The sequence below is a fragment of the Solanum lycopersicum genome, chromosome 5 (assembly GCF_036512215.1).
Source record: "Solanum lycopersicum chromosome 5, SLM_r2.1".
Lineage (NCBI taxonomy): Eukaryota > Viridiplantae > Streptophyta > Magnoliopsida > Solanales > Solanaceae > Solanum > Solanum lycopersicum.
This window is the reverse complement of record NC_090804.1, coordinates 6,377,818-6,394,507: the sequence shown is the minus strand read 5'-3', so window position 1 is coordinate 6,394,507 and position 16,690 is coordinate 6,377,818. Positions and strand designations below refer to the sequence as shown.

General features: G+C 37.5%; 3 protein-coding genes and 1 long non-coding RNA gene across 9 annotated transcripts; 2 read left to right on the top strand and 2 right to left on the bottom strand.

The window, feature by feature from the left end:
* Nucleotides 1-110: 110 nt before the first annotated feature.
* LOC101266822 (pentatricopeptide repeat-containing protein At2g26790, mitochondrial) lies at nucleotides 111-5,297 on the top strand. Of its 5 annotated transcripts, none has more exons than XM_010322602.4 (7): nucleotides 111-2,584; nucleotides 2,782-2,823; nucleotides 2,902-3,021; nucleotides 4,200-4,260; nucleotides 4,401-4,422; nucleotides 4,502-4,915; nucleotides 5,094-5,297. In XM_010322602.4, the coding sequence occupies exons 1-3, from the start codon at nucleotides 111-113 to the stop codon at nucleotides 2,906-2,908; spliced, it is 2,523 nt and encodes an 840-aa protein (XP_010320904.2). In that variant the 3' UTR covers nucleotides 2,909-3,021; nucleotides 4,200-4,260; nucleotides 4,401-4,422; nucleotides 4,502-4,915; nucleotides 5,094-5,297. The 5 variants fall into 5 exon arrangements, with proteins under 5 accessions (XP_010320904.2, XP_010320903.2, XP_069153954.1 ...); XM_010322601.4 differs by having other exon boundaries at nucleotides 2,775-2,823; XM_069297853.1 differs by having other exon boundaries at nucleotides 2,775-2,823; nucleotides 4,502-4,939.
* Nucleotides 5,226-10,815, bottom strand: LOC101266221 (putative late blight resistance protein homolog R1B-23). Of its 2 annotated transcripts, none has more exons than XM_010322599.4 (3): nucleotides 7,125-10,815; nucleotides 5,904-7,038; nucleotides 5,226-5,435 (listed from the first exon to the last, which is right to left on the bottom strand). In XM_010322599.4, exons 1-3 carry the CDS (start codon nucleotides 10,463-10,465, stop codon nucleotides 5,430-5,432), a joined length of 4,482 nt encoding a protein of 1,493 aa, XP_010320901.2. In that variant the 5' UTR covers nucleotides 10,466-10,815; the 3' UTR covers nucleotides 5,226-5,429. The 2 variants fall into 2 exon arrangements, with proteins under 2 accessions (XP_010320901.2, XP_025886867.2); XM_026031082.2 differs by lacking the exon at nucleotides 5,226-5,435 and having other exon boundaries at nucleotides 6,396-6,517; nucleotides 6,772-7,038.
* LOC138348495 (uncharacterized) lies at nucleotides 5,415-6,136 on the top strand. Its single transcript, XR_011221116.1, has 2 exons — nucleotides 5,415-5,678; nucleotides 5,882-6,136. It is a non-coding gene; the product is annotated as an uncharacterized lncRNA (long non-coding RNA).
* A 749-nt stretch (nucleotides 10,816-11,564) lies between the features above and the next one.
* On the bottom strand, nucleotides 11,565-16,624 carry LOC100037491 (JJH-R-like protein). Its single transcript, NM_001346499.1, is given in 3 exon segments — nucleotides 11,565-11,783; nucleotides 12,265-13,399; nucleotides 13,487-16,624. Coding segments are annotated over 3 exon segments (4,329 nt in total). The 5' UTR covers nucleotides 16,606-16,624; the 3' UTR covers nucleotides 11,565-11,708.
* Nucleotides 16,625-16,690: the final 66 nt, after the last annotated feature.

Here is a 16,690-nt window from a genome sequence, read left to right as displayed (position 1 = left end):
TTGTATATAAATAGGGTTTAGGGTTTAAAGAGTTTATCACTGTGTTAAGCTACTTTTGTCACAAACCAGGTGGAATCAATCAACCAAATGCTTGTCTGAATATTTTTTCCATGTGGGTTTCGTCAATAAGGTTAGCTTCTTGCAGAAAATTTTTCAAGAACATTCAATTTATTCGATTGAAATCAGCTTCTTCAGTAGCTCAATTAAGTCCATATTTGTCAGATTCTAGTTCTGATGAACAAATTGGAAATACCCACATGAAAAATAATGAGTTAAGTAACAATACGATTGAGGTGAACTCGTATTGGGTTACTGAAATGCTTAATAGTTTAAGGGAAGAGCCTAATGATGCTTTATCATTTTTTCGTCAGTTGAAAGAAAATGGGTTTAAACATGATATTCAGACTTATATGGCTATGATTAGGACATTTTGTTATTGGGGTATGGATATGAAGTTGGATTCTTTGTTTTTAGAGGTTATAAATTTGGGAAAGAAGGGGTTGGGTTTTGAAGTTTCTGACTTGTTTGAGGAATTGGTGGAGGGGTTAAATGCTGAGGGCCCCAATTCGTTGGTTCGGGCTTTAGATGGATTGGTTAAGGCTTATGCTAGTTTAAGGATGTTTGATGAAGCTATTGATGTTTTGTTCCAGACAAAAAGGTGTGGTTTTGGATTGAGTGTGTTGTCGTGTAATTATCTCATGAATAGGCTTGTTGAGTGTGGGAAAGTAGATATGGCTGTGGCGGTTTATAAACAGTTGAAGAGGATTTCGGTGAGTCCAAATGTGTATACTTATGGAATTGTGATCAAGGCGTTATGTAGAAAAGGCAATTTTGAAGAAGCAGTTGGTGTATTTGAGGAGATGGAGAAAGCCGGTGAAACTCCTAATGAGTTTACTTATTCTACTTACATTGAAGGGCTTTGCTCGTATGGTAGATCAGACTTGGGCTATGACGTATTGCGGGCGTGGAAAGGGGTAAATTTACCCCTTGATGTCTATGCCTACACTGCTGTAATTCGTGGGTTTGTTAATGAGAAGAAGCTGCAAGAGGCAGAAATGGTGCTGCTTGACATGGAGGAGCAAGGAATGGTCCCTGATGCCGTTTCTTATGGGGCTGTAATTAATGGATACTGCACTGCAGGGAACATTTCTAAAGCTCTGGCTTTCCATGACAAGATGGAAACAAGGGGTATCAGAAGTAATTGTGTGATTTTTAGCTTAATTCTTCAGTGCTTGTGCAAAAATGGCAAGGCATGTGATGCCGTTGAACAGTTCAGTAGTTTTAAGAAGAAAGGTATTTTTCTTGATGAGGTGGCTTATAATGGTGTAATTGATGCTTTGTGCAAACTCGGTAGGTTTGAAGAGGCTGAGAAGTTGCTCGATGAGATGAAGGATAAGAGGATGACACCTGACATCGTGCATTACACTACTTTAATAAATGGCTATTGCCTCCATGGACAAATTTTAGATGCGATGGGTTTATTTGATGAAATGAAACAAAAAGGCTTGAAACCTGACATTATTACTTATAATGTGCTTGCTGGTGGATTTTCTAGAAATGGCCTTGTTAAAGAGGCACTTCACCTTTTGGACCATATGAAAGGACAAGGCTTGATGCCAACCACTGTCACACATAATGTGATTATTGAGGGCTTATGTATTGGAGGTTATGGGGAAGAGGCTGAATTATTTTTCGATAGTTTGGAAAATAAATCCGCAGAAAATTATGCTGCCATGGTGAATGGGTATTGTGAATTAGGCAATACCAAAGATGCTTTTGAGCTTTTCGTTAGACTATCAAAACAAGGTGCTTTAATTAAAAGGAAATCTCGTTTGAAGCTTCTAAGTAGCCTATGTCTTGAAGGAGAATATGGAAAAGCGTTAAAGCTGTTCGAGATAGTGTTGTCATTAGGTGATGGCACTTGCAAAATAATGTGTAACAAACTAATAGCTTCCTTATGTAGTGCTGGAGATATGAAAAGGGCCAGGTGGGTGTTTGATAATCTGGTTTGGAGAGGATTTACACCTGACGTGGTCATTTATACCATGATGTTAAATGGTTATTGCAGGGTAAATCGCTTGCAGGAAGCCCTTTATCTTTTCGATGATATGAAGAAAAGGGGTATTTCTCCTGATGTTATCACTTATACAGTTATGATTGATGGCTATTCTAAGAATTTAAAGAGAGATCGATTGTCATCAGATACAAGGAGGAATGGCAGAGAAAGAAAGGATACAGGGTCAGTTTTTTGGACTGAAATGAACGGGATGGAATTAACTGCTGATGTCATTTGTTACACTGTTTTGATTGATAGTCACTGTAAATCAGACAACATTGATGATGCTATTCACCTTTTCACTGAAATGATTGATAGAGGTTTAGAACCTGATAGTGTGACATACACAGCTCTAATATGTGGCTATTGTAAGCAAGGACATGTTGAGATGGCTAAAGAACTTGTGAATGATATGTGGAGAAAGGGAATACAACCAGATAGCCATACCATCTCAGCACTACATCATGGAATCATAAAGGCCAAAAAGTTGCACCTTAGGCATGACAATAACTCAGCCCAAAATCGGAGGTATGTTCAACACATTACATTTAGTAGAATCGTTGTTAGTTGGTCATTTCCTGCAATATCTCCTTTGCTCTTTTTGTTTTTTTTTTTTGTGTGTGTGTGTTTTGGTATCATGCAACAGTTTAAATTCAGCAGTATGAAGCCTTGTTTTGGGCCTAACTGTGGCTTGACAATTATCTGTTTTGATCTTAAGACTGCAGGTTATCTAGTGTAGTTTTGGCAAGGCACAAGTTTGTTGCATGGTAGGGGGTCTTTGTGCTTAAGTGGTTCTGTTTCTCCATTTTTGTGTTGAACAATCACCAAATCATTATTTTGTGCAGGAGATGATAAATATTCATTTGAATGTGAAGAGCACATACTTTGGTAATACTGGAAAGAGAAGAGTTGGTGCTCCTGATGTAACTAAGCCAGCAGCGGTCATCATGAGGCCTGAAAATCAGGTATAAGAATTCAACATACATCTTTGCAGATGAATTCAGATGGCCACATGGCTCTGTCTCATCTATATTTAGTGCTCTTCCGAATGTAACAAGTCTTTTTTTTCTTTGCCATTTTGATGTTCAAAATGGAGATCAAAGACTGCACTTGTGTGATCATTCATATTGCCTGCCTCCTCTGTGCTACTGTTTTTGACCATCTTTGATCTTGAATTTCCCCTTTCCTATTTCAGAAATGAGAAAGAAATTTTGATAGGTATAGGGCTTGTCAGTACATTCAAGATTAAGTTAATAGGTCCAACGAGAAGATAAAAAAGGGTTCAACTTGGATTAAACGTGAACCTTATTATATTAACTCAGACCTATAGTGTGAAGAGCTTATGGGGTTGTGATTTGTGAATGCTAAAATAAGAACTGACATAACAGTAGATTCTATAAAAGGGAAATATTCTTCAAAGTCTAAGTAATCAAACATTTCACATCTTATGACTGACAGTTTACTTGAAAAAAGGTTTGCCTCTTGTTCCCAGCTTGTTTTGAGGTCGTAAGTTTTGTTTTCTAGTAGGGAAGATGTCCTTTGAGTTGGCTTGGATTATTTGCTGGGATTGTGGTAGAAGATGAAATCGTCAGATATAACAGTTACTTTATTACTTAAGTTCTATGTTGCTCAGACTCTTCAATTTTCTTGCTACTGATATGGGTGTGGGATCCACACAGATTTGGTCAACCTAACTTGGGTACTTTGACTACACATATGCCTAGAAGCATATTTCAGATTAGGCATTTGGTTAGATTTTGGGTTTATGTCATACACTTATTCATAGGAAGTACTGCAAAAACTTTGCTATATATGAGATAACTATGAATTAAAAAGTATCATACACATTCACGTAAGAATGTACTTCTTGCATATAATATGACATTTGAATTAAGCAACATCAAGATAATCTCAGAGCAACTCAGCGACTATGTTTGGGTCTAGAATTGTGAACTGTCAGGTGTACCAAAATATTTGTCACCTTTGAATTTAATTCATCTTCCCGCTGTGCTTTGGTAGTAACAACTGTTTCTCAAAACTGTACATTCCATATTCCTTCTTCTAAGTGGCTATAAGATCTTTTAGTTTACTCTTCTGTTGGAGTTCCTTTCTGATTGTATTATTTGCTTCCAAATGGATGCAGACGTTTGATGCTGTTGATGGAAAGCAAGAAAGACCAACATTCCTCTGTCCACTTGATCATGGTGATTATTCCCCTCCTTGACCATTTATATATTCATAGATTATTCTCTCTGTAAGCTTGGTTATGCTAACTGCGATGATTCTATTTGATTTTCTTTCGATGATTCTACTAATAAGATGTCTTGGCTTTCACAATTTGCAGATGTGATGGACTTGCATGAGCAGTATGTCTGTTTTCTAGTAATCCTTTTTCCTGCCCTGGGAAGATTTCCGACTTACAGATTTCGTGTTTTATGTGAACAGTTTGAAGCCTTGGCTTTTGGGACCACTGCTATGTGTGGATAAGATACCTTCTGGTTCTGGGTTATATCAACTGTTCCTTTCTACTGCATTACCTGACGACAGCATGTAACTCTTCAGTATATTTATTCGGTAGGCAATGGAACATATAATTCCAAGAATCCTCAAAGCAGAAATGGATTCTTGTTTTATCTAACGAAGAGTCCATAGAAGTCTTTGCTTTAAACTAACATCGGGAGACAAGGTTAGGCACTGGCAACGCAGCATCTATTCCAGGTACTAAGCCAACAGGGGGTGCTAACCGATCACCCAACCCACAGCAGATGCCCAAGTGTTGGAGTTCCAGCGAATGAGGGAATTCTCTCTCATTCCCAGACACCTCGTCTATGTATTGCATCTCCCTCAATTGCTAAGAAGGTAGGTGCACCGTGATATGATAAGGTTGGCACACGAATGTTATATTGTATACTACTATTATATTTTTTGTTATAGATGTTGCATTTTTAATCATCTTTTTTAGTCAGGTAGTTGGTGTATTTATGTTATTTTTTTTGTATCAATATTTATGATTTGTTTTTTCTCCCCATTTTTGCAGGGCATTGATGCATGGAACGTTTACATCTTCTGATCTTTCATAAATGCGAGTGTTTAGTTAGTGAATCTTACAGTTTCAGAATGCATTAAGGATAGTAGATTGAATAGTTGGATTAAATGATACAGTAAACTCTTATAGTCCAATGATGTAATTTTACCATATTTTTATTACTCTAATAATATAACATTTGATATGTTCTACCCATCTCTTTAATTGAAAGTATAGAGCAAGCTTAAACGAGTTGCAGAATATCACAAGTGATATCACCAGGCATTCAACTGATACATCATATATAAGTTTCTTGATCTTCCAACGGCATCAGCTGATAAAAGTCCTTCAAATCTGTAAAGGAAATAAGTAAAGTAGTTGCATAAAAAGATCAAATCATTTAAGAAAATCTCAACTTCACAGCACAACTGATGCTATTTCAGGACACAGTGGGAGTATTCGCTGTGATGGACAAAACAACATAAACGAGATTGAGATGATTTAGATATGTAAAGAGGAGATGCACGATTGAGGAGAGCTGATTAGCAAAACATGACACATTTAAAGCTTACCGAGGACATAATCTTAGAGAACAAGGTTAGTGGGTTGATATTTTTTGCTCAATATTATTTTTATTACTCTTCTCTGTTATCTTACTTGCATGACTTCTTCATTAATGTATTTCATTCAAAACTGCTTCCAAATGCTTTACAAAACGATTTTTGTTACATGACTTCTTCTCAAAATGGAAGGAGTACTTAACAAGCTAGTTTATAAAAACAAACATCTTGAAACTTCAGTTGCATTGGATCAACAACATACCTGATAAGTAATTCCAGACCGAGTGTTGGAGCATTGCTGATCTGTCCTGTGGATTATGACCTCAAAATCAGAAAATCCCATGTCTTCAACTTGCATTTCCTTGATGACCATTGCAGAGTCGGCGAGTGATTCTTTGCATGACTTTACCTCAATGGATTTCAGGGAAGACATGTATCCGAAGCAAGAAGGGATCACCTCAAGATATGGACATCTTATCAATACCAAGTGTTCAAGGTATGGAAAAGCATCATCTGAGACATCCCATTCTGAAAAAGATAGATTTTCTAGTTTCAAGAATTTGAGTTTGCTGAACTGCTCATCCTTCACTTTCCATGTATTGGAACAAATGGTAACTCCTAGCAGTTTGAGTACCTCGAGAGTTGAAAGAGTTGTGACTTCATTTAGATTTATGTAAAAATTGGACAGTGTCAATTTCTTGAGGTGTGACGGGAGCTTCAGCTTATCGACTGATGTCAATGCAGCACCAGAAGAAATCTTGAGAATTTCGAGCATTGCAAGATTGTTAAATGCAGTAAATGAGTCATCAAATGCAGAAACTTCACATGTCAGTCTCTGAAGATTTGGTGTCTTTGCCAATATCTTATCAGCACTTCCTGCACAAGAAAAATATACTGAAGAAAGAGTTTGCAAATCTTCCATTTTCGAAGGGCTTACTAAGAATTCCTGTTCATTCTGCATAGAGAAAAATGCTTGGTCATTTATTTGCAGATGCCGCAACTTAATCATCTTCCCAATTGTTTCCGGTAATGATATCCGTCCTCTAGTTCCTTGAACTATCAAAGTTTCAAGGTTCCAAAGATTGGCTGGGAGGGATAGTGTATCATTGTCGGTCCGAAAAGTAACATACCTCAAAAGGCTCAGTTCTTGTGGGAAAGAATCAATGACTGTGAATTCAAAATCTAACACCCTCAGAAACTTGAACCTCTTAAGAATGACTGATGCGTGGTCTATTAAAGAGAATGCAGTTCTTCTGGACTCCCTGAACTGGAAAGATTTCAAATTGGAGAAACACAAACACCATTTTGCAATATCATCACACTGAGAATGAAGAGATAAGCGACGTGAAGTATTGCATTTTGGAGGGAAGAATTGAGTAGGATCCGAACCTGCATCCCTGTTTACGGAGAAATATATATGATCAGATGAAGCCTTAAAGATGATAAGATAGAAAGAAAAAGGCATATTAGAGGTTTTGATTACCCATTTATCCTTTGTATAATGTTCTCCAACTTGGCTTTCTTCCTGCAAAATTCATGCACCAGGTCATGAATGCGACATGCCTTGATCCTTCCATCAAAACTCCTTTTTTTAACCATCACAAGGTTTCTACCAACAAGATTCTCCAAGTGATTTTCTGCAATTTCTTCCAGTGTCTTCCCTGCATGAGGTTTTATGAAGCCTTCCGCTATCCACAACCATGTTAACTTTGAGACTTGAATCTCTCTATCCTCTGGGAATAGTCCCAAATACAGAAAGCAAGGTTTCAAATAGGGTGGTAAATGCTGATAACTCAGATCAAGAGTGCCCTCCATCTGATCCTGAATGTTTGGACCTAAATTTGTTGCTACTTGTTCCCAACAATGTTTGTCCTTCTTCATTCTTGTGAGGATACCAGCTACCAGAATAATTGAAAGAGGAAGCCCTCCGCACTTTCTTACTATTTCTTGTCCTATATCTCTTGGGATAAGAGGACAACTTTCGTTGTTGAACACCTTTTTGTTTAATAACATCCAACTTTCATCATTATTGAGAGATCGAAGCTTATGGGGATCACTATCATGTTTAGCATGAGAAGCAACTTCATAATGCCGAGTTGTCAGAATAATTCTACTTCCGTTGTTATCTTCAGGGAAGCACAACTTTAGATCATCCCATGCACTAGTTTCCCAAACATCATCAATGAGGAGAAGGTATCTCTTGCGCATTAAAAGTTTGCGAAGTTTATCTGCCAATTCATTTTCAGTTTCCCTTCCAAGTTTAGCTCTTTCATCAGTAATAATATCATGTAGAATGGCTAGTAATAAGTCCTTCCGCGTATATTGTTGAGAGACACAGCAATGGGCATGTATGTCAAAATAAGAGACAACTGACTCATCAGAATATAGCTTGTTAGCCAGAGTTGTCTTGCCTAATCCAGCCATTCCAACAATTGAGATTACATCAAGGCCTGATGGTCCTCCTTTAAGTTTTCCTATCAGTTCATCCTTCACATCCTCAAAGCCTACGATTTCTTCATTGATCCTTTGTTTACTAGCTAATTGTGAAGAAGCAACACCAAAGATCCGAACAAATCCCTTGAGAACTAACTGCACAAATGAAGTTAGCTTGTTTGGAGATGAGAGTAACTCATTAGGAATCTCTGCTATCTCTGCTACTTCTGCCATGAGCATTCTTATATCCTCTCCAATATTCAAGATCCAGATAAAAAGACACCAGTCCGGAACATCTTTTTTCTTACAGGTATCAACCATATGTTCTACCTCATACACCAAATGAGAAGTCTTCGTTGCAAAATGTTGAAGTCCGTCTTGCTGTTGTACAACAGCTTGAAAGAACTGGAGTTCTTTCTGAATTTTCGGAAGTTGGCTTTGAACCGAATCAACTGAATTTGAATACATGCTCAGAAACTTCTCCCTGTTGTCTAAAATGAAATTAGCAGAGTCCACTCTGTCAATTCCAGGTAAGTTGAACTGGAGGAGGAATTTCTTTCTAGCGATGAGGTAGATCACACTTTGCATACTTTGGATTTTTCCCGTGAAATCAAGATTCTCATTATCATCATTTAATGAGCAAACCAGAAGTCCTGCATCAACAATTGAAAAGTCTATATCCTGAAGATGAAGTTCAATGACCTGTGTTGGTAGATTGACTAGAGTATCTCCGAAGAAGTTGAGCGTCTCCTGAAGTTCTGCCTTTATTGCAATGCAATTACTAGAGACTGGTAATCCTTTTAAAGTGCGTCGAAGAGACTCCAGAAAACCAACTTCACAATCGAATACATACTTAACATTGATAACGGGATTCCATTGTGACTCAACCAAATTTAGAGCTTGCAAGATATGAATATAGAACTTGCATATGCTTGGCTGAATAAGCTGGATTTTCCTCTGCAGAAGATCAGAAAGCAAAGGATTCTCACCGTTTGGAGCTGTGTCTTGATACATGTATTCATTGCTCGGAAGATACAACCACGTAGCCATAGTTGTTTGCCAGGCCACTTGTACAACATGAGTGAACAAAGCATGTTGGACCCGAGTCTCTATGCATCTATCTGAAACAAAGCAGACAAAACTAGAGAGGAAATCCAACCCCTTCAAAACCATTTCTATTTGAACCATGCATCGTCCCCCAATACAAAGTAGTGAACTTGGATTGTCAAATTTCAGTAAATTACTGAGACTATCAGCAACAATGTCAATGAATTTCATTACAGAACCGGGAATCACAATACCATCCTCATTGGCTAAAAGTTGACATGATATTTTGGGAAAGGGGAAATTAGCCCTCATGATTTCCAACTTAGTCTGCTGAAACTCATATTGCAAGTGGCAGATATAGTCATAAAATTGGTGATTCCACGGACTTACTTCCGTACTGTACATCTTTATGAGTTCATCTGCAGCACCGTGGAACAATGCTCGAACTTTTCCCCAGCTGACATCTGGTTGATCTTTGAAGATATGCAATTCGATAATGATACTCAGGAAGTTGGAATCCCTTTTAAGGAGCCTCAGTCTATCAAACAAAGACATATGTTCTTCTGAAAAGAAATCGAAGGAACTCCATTCATCTTGCATCAACAGCAGATAATCCTCTGAGGACAACAAATATGTTTCTAAAAGTATAATGAATGAATCACATCCCTCTCTACATTCCTGTGAAGTTTCAACGAAATCAGACACCTTTGATCTGAATTCCTCCAAATACATACGGAATGAGCCCCAGTCCTCTTCAATACGCAGCAGAACGCTAAGGGTATCAAGTTCCTCTGAAAACAGATATTCAACTAAGAATGTATAGAATGAATTGCATTCATCTTCCATCCGCTGCAGAGTTTCACATAAATGAGATACTATTGGCAGGCAATTGGCTGGAAACAAAAGGTCTTTCTCTTCAATCCACTGCAGTGTGTCAAGCGGAAGAGACTCCTTGAAAAAATGAAATCCCTCTAAAAACATATTGAATGAATTGCTTGCCTGTGCAAAACGCTGGAGAGTTGTCAGGATATCATCAGATTCCTCTGAGAACATATCGTAATCGGATGAATACCATTGATCTTCAATCTGATTCAGTGTTTCGAGAAGATGGATGTTGTCCGAGAACATACGGAATGAACCCCATTTCTCTTCAACCCACTGCAGAGTGTCTAGGAAATGGTACAAGTGTGACTGATGTTCTTCTACAAGCACAGTACTGCAGGGTGAACTGAATTCTTTTTTGAATTTCAGCAGAATTTGGATGAAATGAGCATCGCCTCGAGACACCAATTGCTTTTCGACATACTTTAGTGTTTCAAGGGGATGTGATATGTTCAAAGACATGAAAAAATATCTCCTCTTCTTTCTGCAGATTATGTGATAACAGCAACTGTTGTTGAACTGAGCAAAGTAATCAAGGGAAACTACAAGTCTTCAGAGCTCTCTCTTTATTTTTGTAAACTGGACCTAATTGGTCTCAATCTGTCATCTAACTACTCGACCAGTTTCAATTTGTTTACCAATTTTAACTTGACACGAAGTTTAAGAAAGTTCTTAAACTAAAGATATTTTTAATGTACTAAAATGTTTTTTTATCTTGTGGTATTAAACACGTCATGTAAAAAGTTAGAATTAAAGAGTTGCAAAAAAAGAGAGAGAAGGAAAATAACATTCTTTTTGAAACAAAATAAAAAGAAAAAGTAAGACAAACAAGCTGAAACAGAGGGAGTAATAGTTACGTCTAATTGTGGCCTTCAATGAATTTCTATATTATTTTATCATTTCAAGTTTGACCAAGTGATTGTGGTCCTCAGTGAATTTCTAATTGTTTAGTTGCTTCAAGGCATCTTTGTTGGCTTGTCTCATTTCATAGCTGATGTAGGTTAACAAAAAACTACTTGTAAATAATAATGCAGTTAGTACAAAAGAAGTCAAATATATTCAAGATCCAATCTCAAATATGAAAGAGAACTATTTCTTTAATCTCTCAAATATGAAACTTAAGAAAATATAATGCAGTGAATTCACATCTAGTGGAGTTCTATGCTATGGTCCAGTACAACAGGTTAAGCGATTATGTCAAAGCATATGAAAAGGTGTTTCACAACTTCTAACTCGAGGAAATCATTAATGAGTTGTCTTGCCTCTATAGGATTCGATATAATTATACTGTTATCGAGACCTTTGGTTCCATAGTCAGACCAAATATTACTAGCAAACTTCTGTTTCTGTAAATGTATCAAGGCATTTGGTTAATTTGAAACTAGATTTATTTGAAAGTATATGCTAGTTGATGGATCATTTGATAATAAGCTAACAGAGAAAGCTACTTATTTAGTTACATCATAACTGAACATCATGAACCAAAACTATCTTTATCATTTGGGCTTAGTTAGTGAACTTTTACAGTTTCTGAATGGATTAAGGATGGTAGATCGAATAGTTGGATGAAAAATGACACAGTAAATTCTGCCATATTTTCATTACTCTAAAAATAGAACATTTTGATATGTTCTACCCATTTTTTTAATTGAAAGTATAGAGTACACTTAAACTAGTTGCAGAATACCATAAGTAATATCACCAATCAATTAACTAATACATCAGATTGTATAAGTTTCGTGGTCTTCCCAACGGCATCAGCTGATAAAGATCCTTCAATCTGTAAAGGAAATAAGTAAATTAGCTGCATAAAAAGATTAAACCATTCAAGAAAATCTTAACTTCACAGCACAAATGATGCTATTTCAGGACACAGTGGGAGTAGTCTCCGTGATATACAAAACAAGATAAGCGAGATTGAGATGATTCAGATATGTAAAGAGGAGATGCACGATTGAGGAGGGTTGATTAGCAAAACATGACACGTTTAAAGCTTACAGAGGTCATGACCCTAGAGGAGGATTAAGGTAGAAGGTTAGTAGGTAGATTCTTTTTGCTCAATGTTAATTTTATTACTCCTCTCTGTTATCTCACTTACATGACTTCTTCATTAAAGTATTTCATTCAAACTTGCTTCCAAATACTTTACAAAATGATTGTTGTATTACATGACTTCTTCTCAAATCGGAAGGAGTACTTAACAAGCTAGTTTATAAAAACAAACATGTTGAAACTTCAGTTGCATTGGATCAACAACATACCTGATAAGTAATTCCAGACCGAGTGTTGGAGCATTGTTGATCTATTTTGTGGATTATGACCTCAAAATCAGAAAATCCCATGACTTCAACTTGCATTTCCTTGATGACCTGAGCAGAGTCGGCGAGTGATTCTTTGTATGATTCTACCTCAATGGATCTCAGGGAAGACATATATCCGAAGCAAGAAGGGATCACCTCAAGATATCGACATTTTTTCAATACCAAGTGTTCAAGGAATGGAAAAGCATCATCTGAGACATCCCATTCTGAAAAAGATAAATTTTCTAGTTTCAAGAATTTGAGTTTGCTGAACTGCTCATCGTTCACTTTCCATGTATTGGAACTGATGGAAACTCGTAGCAGTTTGAGTACCTCAAGATTTGAAAGAGTTGTGACTTCATTTAGATTTATGTGGAAATTGGACAGTGTCAGTTTCTTGAGGTGTGACGGGAGCTTCAGCTGATCGACTGATGTCAATGCAGCACCAGAAGAAATCTTGAGAATTTCGAGCACTGCAAGATTGTTAAATGCAGTAAATGAGTCATCAAATGCAGAAACTTCACATGTCAGTCTTCGAAGATTTGGTGTCTTAGCCAATATCTTATCAGCACTTTCTGCACAAGAAAAATATGCTGAGGAAAGACTTTGCAAATCATCCATTTCCGAAGGGCTTTCTATGAATTCCTGTTCATTCTGCAAAGTGAACAATGCTTGGTCGTTTATTTGCAGATGCCGCAACTTAACCATCTTCCAAATGGTTTCTGGTAATGATATCCGTCCTCTAGTTCCTTGAACTATCAAAGTTTCAAGGTTCCAAAGATTGGCTGGGAGGGATAGTGTATCATTGTCGGTCCGAAAAGAAATATACCTCAAAAGGATCAATTCTTGTGGGAAAGAATCAATGATAGTGAATTCAAAATCTAACACCCTCAGAAATTTGAACCTTTTTAGAATGACTGATGCGCGGTCTATTGAAGAGAATGCAGTTCTTCTAGACTCCCTGAACTGGAGATATTTCAAATTGGAAAAACACAAACACCATTTTGCAAGATCATCACACTGAGAATGAAGAGATAAGCGACGTGAAGTATTGCATTTTGGAGGGAAGAATTGAGTAGGATCCAAACCTGCATCTCTGTTAACGGAGAGATATGTATGATCAGATGAAACCTTAAAAGATGAAAAAATAGAAAGAAAAAGGCATATTAGAGGTTTTAATTACCCATTTATTCTTTGTATAATGTTCTCCAACTTGGCTTTCTTCCTGCAAAATTCATGCACCAGGTCATGAATGCGACATGTCTTGATCCTTCCATTAAAACTCCTTTTACCAACCATCACAAGGTTTCTCCCAACAAGATTCTCCAAGTAATTTTCTGCGATTTCCTCCAAAGTCTTCCCCGTATGAGGTTTTATGAAGCCTTCCGCTATCCACAACCATGTTAACTTTGAGACTTGAATCTCTTCATCCTCTGAGAATACTCCCAAATACAGAAAACATGGTTTCAAATAGGGTGGCAAATTCTGATAACTCAGGTCAAGAGTACCCTCCATTTGATCCTGAATGTTTGGACCTAAATTTGTTGCCACTTGTTCCCAACAATATTTTTCCTTCTTCATTCTTATGAGGATACCAGCTATCAGAATAATTGAAAGAGGAAGCCCGTCGCACTTTCTTACTATTTCTTGGCCTGCATCTCTTAGAATAAAAGGAAAACTTTCGTTGTTGAACACCTTTTTGTTTAATAACATCCAACTTTCATCATTATTGAGAGATCGAAGCTTATGGGGATCACTATCATGTTTAGCATGAGAAGCGACCTCATAATGCCGAGTTGTCAGAATGATTCTACTTCCGATGTTATCTTCAGGGAAGCACAACTTTAGATCATCCCATGCACTAGTTTCCCAAACATCATCAATGAGGAGAAGGTATCTCTTGCGCATTAAAAGTTTGCGAAGTCTATCTGCCAGTTCATTTTCAGTCTCTCTTCTAAGTTTAGCTCTTTCATCAGTAATATTGCGTAGAATGGCTAGTAATAAGTCCTTCCGCGTATATTCTTGAGAGACACAGCAATGGGCATGGATGTCAAAATGAGAGACAACTGACTCATCAGAATATAACTTGTTAGCCAGAGTTGTCTTGCCTAATCCAGCCATTCCAACAATTGAGATTACATCAAGGCCTGATGATCCTCCTTTTAGTTTTCCTATCAGTTCATCCTTCACATCCTCAAAGCCTACTATTTCTTCATTGATCCTTTGTTTACTAGCAAATTGTGAAGAAGCAACACCAAAGATCCGAACGAATCCCTTGAGTACTAACTGCACAAATGAAGTTAGCTTGTTTGGAGATGAGAGTAACTCATTAGGAATCTCTGCTACCTCTGCCATGAGCATTCTAATATCCTCACCGATGTTCAAGATCCAGATAAAAAGACACCAGTCAGGAACATCTTTTTTCTTACAAGTATCAACCATATGTTCTACCTCAAACACCAAATGAGTAGTCTTCTTTGCAAAATGTTGAAGTCCGTCTTGCTGTTCTACGACAGCTTGAAAGAACTTGAGTTCTTTCTGAATAATCGGAAGCTGGCTTTGAACCGAATCAACTGAATTTGAATACATGCTCTGAAACTTCTCCCTGTTGTCTAAAATGAAATCAGCAGAGTCCACTCTGTCAATTCCAGGTAAGTTGAACTGAAGGAGGAATTTCTTTCTATAGATGAGGTAGATCACACTTTGCATACTTTGGATTTTTCCCGTGAAATCAAGATTCTCATTATCATCATTTAATGAGAAAACCAGAAGTCCTGCATCAACAATTGAAAAGTCTATATCCTGAAGATGAAGTTCAATGACCTGTGTTGGTAGATTGACCAGAGTATCTCCGAAGAAGTTGAGCGTCTCCTGAAGTTCTGCCTTTATTGCAATGCAGTTACTAGAGACTGGTAATCCTTTTAAAGTGCATCGAAGAGACTCCAGAAACCCAACTTCACAATCGAATACATACTTAGCATTGATAACGGGGTACCATTGTGACTGAACTAAATTTAGAGCTTGCAGGATATGACAGTAGAACTTGCATATGCTTGACTGAATAGGCTGGATTTTGCTCTTCAGAAGATCAGAAAGCAAAGGATTCTCTTCGTCCGGAGCTGTGTCTTGATACATGTATTCATTGCTCGGAAGATACAACCACGTAGCCATAGTTGTTTGCCAGGCCACTTGTACAACATGAGTGAACAAAGCATGTTTGACCCGAGTCTCTATGCATCTATCTGAAACAAAGCAGACAAAACTAGAGAGGAAATTCAACCCCTTCAAAACCATTTCTATTTGAACCATAATGCTTCGTCCCCCAATACAAAGTGGTGAACTTAGATCATCAAATTTCAGTGAATTACTGATATTATCAGCAACACTGTCAATAAATTTCTTAACAAAATCGGGAATCACAATACCATCCTCATTGGCTGATATTTTGGGAAAGGGGAAGTTAGCCTTAATGATTTCCAACTTGGTCTGCTGCAACTCATATTGCAAGTGGCAGAAATAGTCATAAAATTGTTGACTCCACGGACTTACTTCCGTACTGTACATCTGTATGAGTTCATCTGTAGCACCGTGGAACAATGCTCGGACTTTTTCCCAGCTTACATGTGGTTCCTCTTTGAAGATATGCAATTCGATAATGATACTCAGGAACTTGAAATCCCTTTTGAGGAACCTCAGTCTATCTAACAAAGACATACCTTCTTGTGAAATTTCAAGGAAATCAGACACTTTTGATCTGAATTCCTCCAAATACATACGGAATGAGCCCCAATATTCTTCAATACGTTGCAGAACGCTAAGGGCATCAAGTTCCTGTGCAAACAGATATTCAACGAAGAATGAATTGCATTCATCCTCCATCTGCTGCAGAGTTTTAGATAAATGAGATACTATTGGCAGGCCTTTCTCTTCAATCCTCTGCGGTGTGTGAGGAGGACGAGACTCCTTGGAGAAGTGAAATCCCTCTAAAAACGAATGGCTTGCCTGGACAAAACGCTGGAGAGTTGTCAGGATATTATAAGGTTCCATATTGTAATCGAATGAATACCATTGGTCTTCAATCCAACTCAGATGGTTGTTGTCTGAGCACATACGGAATGAACCCCATTTCTCTTCAACCCACTGCAGAGTGTCAAGGAAATGATACAACTTTGACTGATGTTCCTCTACATCTTTTTCGATTTTCAGCAGAATTTGGATGAAATGAGCATCGCCTCGAGACACCAATTGCTTTTCAACATACATCAGTGTGTCAAGGGGATGTGATATGTTCATAGACTCCATGTACAATTTCTCCTCTTCTCTTTGTTTAGAAGAACTTTGTTAACTGGTCTCAATCTGTCATCTTACTACATCCGTATCATTTTGG